Genomic DNA, 11,838 nt, shown 5'->3' with positions numbered 1-11,838 from the left:
GTAAATGTCTATGCAGTTTAAGGTAGAGTCTAGCCATTAACCCGTATGGGCCCTCTGGGGTGAAGTTGATGACTACAGTCCCTGTATGATCTCTTTCTGGAAAAGTTGTGTTTTGGTCACCTCACTTTTTAATGACTTAAGTCATCTCTAACTTTCTATGTACCCTGTTATGTCATTAGCTGTCTGCATATCAATGTATGCCATAGAAATACCCACATCATTTATTTGCTTCATCAGATGGCATGAATTAAACCACAGCAGAATAACGAAACTGTTAAGAGCTACAAAAATTGACTAGTTTTGATTTATTTATCCAAAACTTTCTGTACACTTCAAAAACATAGCATACACCATGAATGTACCCCTTGGATCATACTAGTAATGCCAAGCAGAAACAACTCAATCCAGAGAAACAGAAAAATGTAAGTTTTCCTGGAAGTTAACATAACACTTCCCATGCAAAGATATAAAGTACCTGGTTACTGTATGTTTTAATTATAAATTTATATCTTTCAATTTGCAAAATTCCACTTCAGTAATAAATATATTAATTCTTCCATAAGGACTTCTTCTGACCCACAGAAGAACAAATACAGAAACAGACTTAATAAGTTGATCATCCGGTTATTGATTATGGAGTAGGCCAGGTTACTTACACTTGTCAAGTCTTGAAGGCCCACCACAGGTGAGATGGTTTCATACCAAGTAGGAAAAGCCACAACAAATTAAGAAGAAATATTCATATCCTTGGGACGTACCATTCAACTTGCCTTGCAGAGGAAGCAAAATAACATGTTAACTAGTGAACACATGCCAAACACAATTTGCAAATGTTCTTAATAGATTCAATACCATGAGTACTCCAAGATTCTGCTCCACACCTCTTTAACCCCTTTTCCATAAATCAAAAGGCCATGTCCTCAGTTCCAGGGAATTTAAAACTTTCTTGGCCTGGAAAAAAATCCAAAGTGGTATTACAATTTATACTATCATAAAAAGTTCCAAAGTGACTTATTTGAAAATAATTATGGCAATATATCCACTGTTGGTTATGTTCGGAGGGGCGAAGGGCTCCAGCCTCCAACATACTACTATTGCATTCTAGAATATTATAATGGCTGGGAAATACATAGTTTTAGCTATCTGGGCTAACGTATAAGACTACTAACAACTGTTATGTAAACTTGGCACTCCCCTGTCCTTCATGAGAATCATGGTTTAGTATTAAACAAACATTTTTCCACAACAAATGTGATGTCCACTGTATTCCTGGTTAATAACATGCTATTTGTATCATCTGAAATTAGTGACGAAATATTGAAAACTGCCTCTCCAAGGAAATTTCCCATCGTTGATCTCCGTCCTCTAGGAATTCACCTCTCACATAATTGGCCCAGGAATGAAGTCTTGACATGAAAGCATCTTCTTACAATTTTAAGAAACATCCAGGAAAGAAATTTGACCTTGGTTTTCGTTAAAATATTGTATTCTCGATGCTGAGATTTATTGCATATTCATAGACTGTTCCATGGGTTAAATCTCTCTTTGGTCAAACCCCACAGCATTGTACTAGAGGCAGGTACATCTCACAGTTCAAAGTCTATTAACCTATGATTAGGTTTTAATTGATTCCAATGGATGCCTTCAGTCGATCCCTGCTCTGGTAAAGGCAATACGCTGTTGATAAACCTAGACCGGCTGCACCTCCTCTCAACATCTTAGGAATTCCGGCTGTAAGAAAAGAGAAAAGGAGAAAGATGTTAGCAAATACTGTAACAACAAGGAAACAAATCAAATCTACAGTATGAGATGTTTCCTGAATGTTAACGAGGGCAGTATTGAAGAACTTAGCATGCAATGATTCCAGATGTGTGATCTAATTAATTCACTTTGGCTTTGGGTACAACAATCATTACAGAAATTACCCACTTTTCACTTCGCTTTGTAGTCATTGCTGGTTTTTGCAATCCGCGGCTCCACTCACAATTTTGCTAGGTTGGTAAGAGTGACTCCATAGGTTTTCCCTTTGGGAAACCAAACACCTCTCTTTTTTACAGATTGCACTAAGGTTCCAAATACCTGAAGAAAGGGTTTGAGGTTCTATCAATATCGAAACCTATTGACTTGAGGTCACGTTCCGTGCCGCCGTGATTAATTTTGAGATCCTCAGTTTAGCAGTTTCATGTAGTTTTCATAAGTATTAATAATGGACACGTTGAACAGTTTGAATTGAATTTGTTGCCATTTGCCAATGAAGTCACATGATTGGCAGAACAAGAACTACCAACTCTTTAGGTATAAATGTCAAACATGATTGTATCAATACCCAGGGTAAATCTTTCATGGACGTCCAAGACATCCAAATCTCTGTTTGGACGATCAAAGTTAGCTTTGCAGGTTGTCCTGCTGTGGAATATATGTTCTTTTTGACCAGTGGGGAACAGAGGACTGTTGAAATAAAATTTTTGAAGTGTCATGTTGAAGGCTGCAAGGAATATTTACAAACCACCGTCCCTGCTTGCTCTTTGACACATGATCCACTTATTCCACTACTGGACCAATTATTATGATCAATTTTAGTAATATTCGCTCCTTTCTGTATGTAGATGATACTAAATGCACTGAGTCTATTTAACCAGAATGCCAACAGACTTACTGATACCTTGCCACATTGAAAATGAGAACATAGACAAACTAGTGTTTTTCAGGTTCTGACCATTGTTAACAATGAGCACCTTGTACACATACTGTATCAAGTAGGAGTCTCATTAAAGCTTCATTTTCTGGAGTGATCATGTTTACAAGGTTCCCAGACCTTTCTACCTTTCATCCTCACAGAAACAGTAAGGAACTTCTTGCACTCACTGAGACTGATCTATGTCCCTAGTGAGAAGTTCATTCACTTTATTGATTTGGAGTTATCTTGTTCACACGGTTTCCATAACTTTGAACTACATCGACAGCAATAGGACTTTAGTACTCACATATGATCTCTATTGACCTGACCAGAAACCCAACCGCCCCCCCCCCCCCAAAAAAAAGGAAGACATAATAGCAGACTTGTACTCACTAAGGAGAAACTGGCATTGAGTTAGATCAACCATGTTGTATGTTTTTCAGTTTCATGATTAAAAGCCAGAGCATTGTACATATACATATGTGTTATCATCATCAAGAATAGATAGCCAGCCTATAATGACCTTTCACTGACCTCAAATTCATGAACACTTAGCACTGAAACAGAGTATAATTCAAAACCTACATAACATCAGAGGTATCGACAAGATCCCCAACAAGTTAATTATTAACTCACCAGATGACTTATAAAGAAGGCCAGTGAGTGTTCCAGCTGCTATTGTGTTTAATTCATCCTCTGTACCTCTGCCCCACGATATTCCAAGACCAAACAGACTGTACATTAAAGCTGACACATATCATAGAAATGGAAGAAAGAAGAATATAAATGAAGTCAGATGTTATTGTTAGCAATGTAACAAACCTCCCTCCCACCAACCACCACCTCACTTACCCTGCCCATCAAGTTAATACATTAACACATACACTGAGTGTGTGTCTTATTGCATTTAGATCCACACAAGAGAATTCCAGCTGCATGGTCTATTGAGTGCGGACTTGTTTTCCCTTTTGACCAACTTCCTTATCCAAGCAGATTTAGACATGGTTAGATATCTATCAATCTATCTAACAGACCTACAGTACATAAAACAGTAGTCGCAACCATTTGACTAGGTAGTCCCAACGAGCAAGGTGTGAATTGTGTAATCTGTTCCAGAAAGCTTTCTGCCCCACTCTTGAATTTCAAGTAGTCTGGGCACATTTGTAACATTTGGTTGTCTGTCTCACAAATATCTGTTTTTTTTCAGACAGCCAAAATCAGCTCTGTAGGCCCATGATCAATACAAGGGAAATTTTACTGACTCAAAGCTGCTGTTCTAATCACCAAACCTACACATCTCTCCTACAGTGTACAAATTGGTCTTCTAATCACCAAACCCACACATCTTCATACAGTATTGGTCATTCTTTGTTGTCTGTCAGACAACCATAGTTGCTATTTGGACAACCAAAAGAAGACCTTCTTGTTCGAGGAAAAATCAGTAACAATTCCTTAAACATTTGCCTTGTTTGCATGGCAATGTGCTGCTTCTATGTTTGTTAGTGGATTTAAGCAGAAACTTTTTTCTTTCATGGATCTTTATTTTTGCCTGACAATAAAATCCAAAGCAATATCAAGGCTGATGCAGTTGTATTACTTCACAAAACTTATGAAAACAACTTGTAAAAGACACTTTTTGATTAATATTTCTGCCAATAAGTTTGATCAACTCACCAACAACACCGACAACATTCGCTGATGAAGCTCCTTGCTTTGTAACCAAGGTCAGCACTCTGTGGAAAGAAAAAGCCAAATCTCTTGACACTGTTTTGAGCTTTTTTGATCAAACGTGACTCTTTCTGAAATCCAACGGTTCTAAATGGTGGATTCATAATGAAGGGGAACAGAGATCTGGAAGTGGGTAAACTCGGCAATCTGTGCTCAAGACCTTACCCTTCATTGTCTCTAGGCTAACGGAAAAGCAGACACAGTACCTTACTGTTAAATCCACCATTGCTTTGAGTGTTACAGGTATGGTAGATTACATTATTCAATGATGTAAGCCATTAGCATCAACCAAGACATATCACTCATGAAAACAAGGGAATTAGAATGAGTTTAAGATTGAATGAAAAAAAAAGATAAATTTAAAACATGTAGGCTGAAAAATTCATTATTAAGATTCACACATTGAATTATCAGCATCTTGTTATCACCCATTGTGTGGTCAACATATTATGAAATCTCCTGAATGTTGAACTCCAAACAAGGAAACATTTACCAGTAGCAGACTGATGTCGACATCACAGATACACTTCTTCAGACTTTTCAAATTGTCACAAGGCCTTTATATACTCATTTACCCTTGCTTAAAATACCAACAGGCTGCAGTATATGAATTATTCAGACTGTATTCTTCCCATACATCTTGTATTCACATGTACTGTACAAGTACAGGACTAAGAGTTATAACTCACTGTAACATGTTAAGCTTTGAACAATATATAAAAGGAATGTGACCCAGGATGTGCATTTACAATAGCAGATTCACCTAAGACCAGGAGGAAGGGGGGAGGAGGACATGGGCCATGAGATGAAAACAATGTTGAATAATTGTGTGGGTGTGGGATGCTGCCATGGATACAGTAGTTCGTCTTACTCTGCCGCCATCATCTACCAACCCCTCCCTCCCCCACCCCCTCCCTTTCTGATCTCAAACCTGTGTCTGTGTTCTGAATATTTACAAGTGCAGACAAGGGTCACAGGGTATTTTTCTACTAAGAAAGCCAATTCTATTAGATACAGTACATGATTAGAATGTCTTTGTGGAATCACAGATCTATATTTTGGGAAGTATAAATCACAGTAGTTTTAAGGCACATGTTTCTTTCACCCTGAATCTAACTCACTGACAATCTATTAATTCAAACATACATTTGTGTCTGGTAGTGTGTCAGATCACTGGACATCAAACAAGACCATCTGAACCTGAGTTACTTACTGTGAAAACTTTACTTTTCCTTTTAAATCTTTTGTTTCTGATAATGATAGTCTAAGTCCATTCAGTCCACCGTAACAAGCACCTGATGAAGAAAAGTGGAACAATTATGAGATAGTTAGTACAGTGATACAACATATAATTATAGGTTAGTGAGTACAGAAATACAACATACAATTATGGGATAGTTAATGCAGTAACACAGCATGCAATATATATATAAACTATTAAACCCTGTGACATACAGTACCACAGTACGGTTGGCAATTATATCTTACAATCTGAGTGAACACACTCTTTGCAATACATAACTAACAAATAAAAAAAACTTATATTGAGTCATTTACTAATAAATACAATAACTTAGCTACTCCACCCCCCCCCCCCAGCACCAAATGAGATATATTCATACCTGCCATGACTGATCCTCCAATATGTGAAAAGAAAAACTCAAATCTTCCCCGTGTTCTGGCCTGTCCACTGGGAACTATGAATTGAGGCTCACCCTTCAAATGGAAATGAAAGATAATGAAGTAATTGGTAATTAAAATACACCGACCACTAGGGTCATAACAAAGGTCAAATGCTGGGTCAACCTCTGTGAGAGGGTCAAGCTCAAAAGCTCAAGAGTATTGGACATGTTTTTTTTTATAAAATTCCAGAATGGCTAACAACAGACTGATGATGCCTAAGTTGTGAGAATTTCAGTGATAATATATGCCATCAAATCATAACAACTGACAACCTTAGGGGTGCAAGGTCATATGACTGACCTACGTAAGCGCTCTGAAACGCATATTAAGCGCTATATAAGTGTAATTTATTACTATTATTAATATAACATTCATTAAAATGATACATCTAGTCAGATCAAATCATACAGATTACTCACCAAATTTAAATACGAAGGATCTACATTCATATACGGTGATATTGATCCAAGAGAAGCTGTTCCTATATGAATATAAAACAAAGCATAGTTAAGTGATTCCATACAAGTTTCAAGGCAACTGTAACTGAACATTATTCATTCCTTCAATTATGTATTTAAAGTTTAATGAACAACATACAAAGAAAGTTTTGTAGCAAGACTGGGACCCGAACGAGTGACCTTATGATAACCTGACAAACAACTGGTTAACAATTCTATCTGTACTGTTTGCATGTACAGTACATAGATAGAGTGAATAGATTTAGTGGATTTTAATATGCAATTCCCTATTTGTCCAACTGTTGTGGAAATAAGGAAATTTATGTTATTCACCCTGCAGCTGGGGGAAGTACGAGGGCAGTGTGACATATTTATTCAACAGACTGGTGAATAAAATGATACGTTTTCTCATTCACACAGTAGCCAGTGGAATGGGGCAAGTGTTAGTCTTTATTCGTTTCATCCTGTTACCAAGGGGTATAAGATGACCAATTCCCTTATTTGCATGGGAGCTGGATGAATAGTGAGGGCACAACACTTCATTCATCTGCTGCTTGGCAAATAACGATGAAAATAATGTGTTACTCTTATTCTACCAGCTGCCCTGTGAAAAGGCGCAGCCTTCCTAAAACAATGATATAGGCTAGTAGCCTAATAATAAATATTACTGATACTTGGCTAGGTGAAGTTGATAGATACATATGGCACTCTGTAATATGCCAACTTAAAGGCATCGAAGACTCGCCCCAAACCGCGTGCGGCCGTCTGAAAAAGTTAACTTTCCGTTGCTTGCAAGTGACGTTTTGTTTGTGTCGCTACAAAATGCAGACAGTAATGAAATGGGATACCTTGCTATCTTTAGCTGGACCTGAGATGTCCATAGCTGTATCGTTTGAACAATGTGCTGTGGGTATTGACCACAGCTGGATTTACTGACTATACACTAGTGTCTAATTACTGACGGTAGCAAGCTGTGTGTGTATTTCTGGGATCGATGGTGGTGTCTAACACTTCTGTTACACCTGATTCAAAACTAGGTCAGATTACTGGCATTAAACGTTTCATTGCGCGAGTCTTCACACCCTTTAAGTTAATCTTTTAGGCCTAATAGAAATTACATTCAAACAACAAATAAAGTTCTAAGACATCCATTTTTGCTGAATACACACCACAAAATTGGCCAAATTTTAGCTAGTTAAATGAACGATAGCTTGGGTACTAGAAGTACTAAGTAATAAAAATATTGTGAACTTTCCTTTAAAAATCGGCCATGGCTATAAGGCTATTCTTACGACTAGTCGTAACAATAATTTATAAACTATTCATACGACATCGGCGAATTCATGCGCAGTAAAGTAAATAAAGCAACCGGAAATATTGTTACTCCTGGTCGTAAAAATAGTACTCCTGGTCGTAAAAATAGCAACTGCGCATGCGTAATCGGTTATTATTCTTACAACTAGTCGTAAGAATAGCCACTTTGTTAAAAATCCTTTTCAGTTTCTATGGTAATTCCAAGAAACTACAGTAGTTACAGTAAATGTATACTCTGTAGTATCTGCAATGGACAAAAAGTTGTCTTTGACTGGCTACACACCAGCATTACCCACACTGTAGTTTGTTGTGAAACTTTGCTTTACTAAATTAAATATAGTGCCTATGCCTAAGCTACATCACCAAACACAAGTCCGCTATATAGTACTTAGTAGCCTAGCCTAACATAAACCTTACTCTTGTGTTAGGCCCAAAGCAAGCAAAGACTTTCCTCGAACGTTTAGTGAACATTGGACAGCAAGTTACCTGAAAAGTTAAGCCCACCGTTATTGCCAGAATATGACCCAAATAAGCCGGGTGGTTGAAAAGCTTGCTGATCCATTGTGTCAGTGGTCATTTAATTGTGCTGAAAGTACAATTTTCACGGCACCGGTATTACATCACCTATTTACTGTAGTGTTAGGCCTAACTCAGTTACTAGATAGTAGTAGTAAACATGTGTAGTGTACTGTACGCATGGATTGTGAAAGATCACGTAAGCCTTTCAATGACGTCATTAAACCCAGCTTGTTCAAGACGTTTATTCAACCGCAAGTCTCTTGCCTTCTAAATAAATCCGTTCTTCAAAGTAACTTTACTTTAGGATTAACAAAATATAAATTCAAGTTTAAGATTTGAAAATTTGGCAATGGTTCTATCATTCAAATACAAGTCAGCGAAGTAAGCCTACACTGGCAATGGTAAAACTAGCGTTGTTGCGCAATTTAAATAGCCCAAGAACCTCTTAAAAATACTAGAAAGTAAAGATACTCGCACAATATAAAAGCTATAAAATAAATCATATGTTCAGTTTGTGTGTGGCAGAAAATGGTGAGAATACGAATCTGATATAGGATTAGAAACGTGTTAAACTAGCAAAATAAACAAACATTTAGCGTATTGCGACTTTTAATACAAAAAGATCGGAAGAATAACAATAAGAACAATAACAATTATCATCTTCTCTACTTCGAGCTACAACGAAAGTTTTCTTTTGATTTTGATGCTTTCATCTGCTTAGAATCATTGTTTACGCAGAGCGTGTCAGCTTGGACAAAATATAGGACAACAAAAACACAATTGATTGCAGCTTTTCTTTGTCACATCATAATTTATTCTGAGAATGGATCAATTTGAATCTGTATCTAAAATAGATATTAATCATGGTTGCACATAGGCCTATTATAGCTACTATGATGAGATGAAGTTTCGTTGTTGTCTTAAATTCATCGTGTTTTATACAGAAGGCTCCAATGGAACCAGAGAATTTACTTGACAATGATCTGTTTGTTACTCTCTGCTGCAAATTATAAGATAATAACTGCAATAATATCCTTCTTTTTTTTTGTTATATAGAATGCCACAAGGGGTTTTGCTAGAATGTCCAAAACAGTTTCTAATAATACTGAGGCTACACCAATGATGATTTTCATTCGACAATTGTATATAGGCTATATTAGAAACGTGCCCTTTTGGTTTCTATCATACATAACGCTTGATGATCCTATTTCTTATAATTTGTGTTTCATCATTGATAACGACTTTCCTTTCGGTTGCTTTAAAGAGAGCGAAGACTCGCGCACAAAGAAACGTCTGATGCCGGTAATCTGACCTAGTTTCGAATGAAGTGTAACAGAAGTGTTAGACACCACCATTGATCCCAGAAAATTCACACACAGCTTGCTACCTTCGGTAATTAGACACTAGTGTACAGTAAATACATACAGCTACGGTCAATACCAAAAACACAGTGTACATAGCAGCGATGGACATTTCATGTCCAGATCAAAGATAACAAGGTATCACGTTTCATTACTGTCTGCATTTTGTAGCGACAAGAAGAAAACTTCACTTGCAAACAACAGAAAGGGAACTTTTTTCAGAGGGCGGCACGCGATTTGGAGTGAGCCTTTAAATTTTGTTTTCTGTTTATCATAAAACTTCATACACAAAAGAGGCAATTTATTTCATAATTACACACAGGGAGGCAAGACATGCCACCTCCTCCTCTCACAGTCACAGTTTCGTCAGATAGTATGTCAGAGTATAGGTAGGTATACAGGAACTCCACAGCTACGGTTCATAGCAACGTACGTATACAATGACTATTTGCATTATAAGTTTGGCAGCGAATATTTGAATTTATGATTTTGAAGGAAAATTGCTTGAGAGAATCTAACAAATAACAGGGGCGTATCCAGGGGGGGGGCGCAACAGGCGCGCGCCCCCCCTATTGGCCGTCACCAAAAAAAAAAAAAGTTTAGCAAAAAAAAAAAAAAAAAAAAAAAAAAAAAAAAAAATTGATGACGACCTTTATGTGAGATGTCGGTGATCGCTCAACCCCCCCCCCCCCTCCCATATGCTTTTTTTTTTGTTTGCCAAAAAAAGGTTCTGGCGAAGTTCGGCGGCATAATAGTTTTAGAAACATAGATGGTAATTGTGTTTGTATTATCACTATAAACACTAAATGACATGCCAGCCATACTAAATTGTGCATTTTGTGTCCATATTTACTGGAAATGTTGCTTATTATTAAGGTCGAAAAATGGATCACATATGGCCATGGGCGGCGATCCTGGGTGGAGGGGGGATATATCCCCCCATGAAAATGGGTGGAGGGGATGTAATGCACCATACCCCCCCCCCACCAAATGCCAGGGATAAGAATATTTTCATGCCTACATTTATGCATCTTCGTTAATGTACGGCTCTTTTTTAGCTTCATTTCTCGCCTACCATAAACGCAGTGCGATCTTTTCAAATAAAGCGTCTTTATAAAGCAAAAATAGTTGACTGTAGGCTTCATTGGCCCTATAACAACAAAATGTATTATTGCGCCCACGGTATTGATATAGTACATATATGCACCCTCATAGTATTCATATAGGCCCTATAGTAGGCCTACACACGTACATGTTCCCTCGAACAGCTGAGAATCTCATGTAACCAGGGTAATGCTTAATACACGTTTCACCTGGATGCCCTAGCAATCGGTACCTAGGAATGTAACTATGTGTAATTGTGTATTGCATGTGTATAGGCCTATAATAGCCTGCATGAGGCCATTTTCTTCATCGAATAATATAACAGAGCTCTCGAACATTCTAACGTTGCGCCTGAAACAAGATTGACAGGGGCAATTTTCCCAAAATAACACCCGAAATTAAAAAAAAAGTATTTTGGATCCTGATTATGAGATATTTCGGACATGACATCCCTATTTTAAAGTTGGGTATATGCCGCTTGGAAACCTCGGGAAGTGCCGTTTCCGGCCATCTAGAGGGTTTGTTAATCCCAAAATTTTCTTGTACGCTTCGCGCCAACTCATGGTGGCGCTACGCTTAGATAGTCAACAAGGTCATATCCCCCCCCCCCACTCGGAAGTACGGATCGCCGCCCATGCATATGACACCATTTTGCATTTCAGCCCTTCTTTGAAAGCAAAAATTGTACACCCCCTCCCCTTAGACCCATCCCCCAGGACGCCGATCATTCATGCCTGGCGCCCCCCCTATTGGAAAATCCTGGATACGCCCCTGAAATAATAATTGTTATTGTAGTGGGCAAGTGACGAAAAAGGCTGACACTTCCCTACTTGGCAGCAGTGCTATAGCGAAACGTGACGAACAAGGTAGATATATACCAGGGTCTAATTACATTCACCTTTCCAAGACATGGAGCTCCCATTATGTTCAAATAGGTGTAGATATAGTTCGTGATCGAATCCCTTGATTGAGACCGACTTCAGTGACTGACCGT

The 11,838-nt window shown here is 37.9% G+C and overlaps 1 protein-coding gene across 1 annotated transcript; it reads right to left on the bottom strand.

Moving 5' to 3' along the window:
- Positions 1 to 286: 286 nt before the first annotated feature.
- On the bottom strand, positions 287 to 8,518 carry LOC139955507 (mitochondrial import inner membrane translocase subunit Tim23-like). The gene is made up of 7 exons (XM_071955139.1): positions 8,347 to 8,518; positions 6,508 to 6,569; positions 6,028 to 6,121; positions 5,619 to 5,700; positions 4,352 to 4,410; positions 3,314 to 3,424; positions 287 to 1,731 (listed from the first exon to the last, which is right to left on the bottom strand). Exons 1-7 carry the CDS (start codon positions 8,435 to 8,437, stop codon positions 1,622 to 1,624), a joined length of 609 nt encoding a protein of 202 aa, XP_071811240.1. The 5' UTR covers positions 8,438 to 8,518; the 3' UTR covers positions 287 to 1,621.
- Between the last annotated feature and the right edge of the window lie 3,320 nt (positions 8,519 to 11,838).

This window comes from Apostichopus japonicus, chromosome 2, assembly GCF_037975245.1.
Source record: "Apostichopus japonicus isolate 1M-3 chromosome 2, ASM3797524v1, whole genome shotgun sequence".
NCBI classification, from domain to species: Eukaryota; Metazoa; Echinodermata; class Holothuroidea; order Aspidochirotida; family Stichopodidae; genus Apostichopus; species Apostichopus japonicus.
The sequence above is the reverse complement of the archived record's forward strand: the minus strand, read 5'-3'. Positions and strand labels throughout refer to the sequence as shown.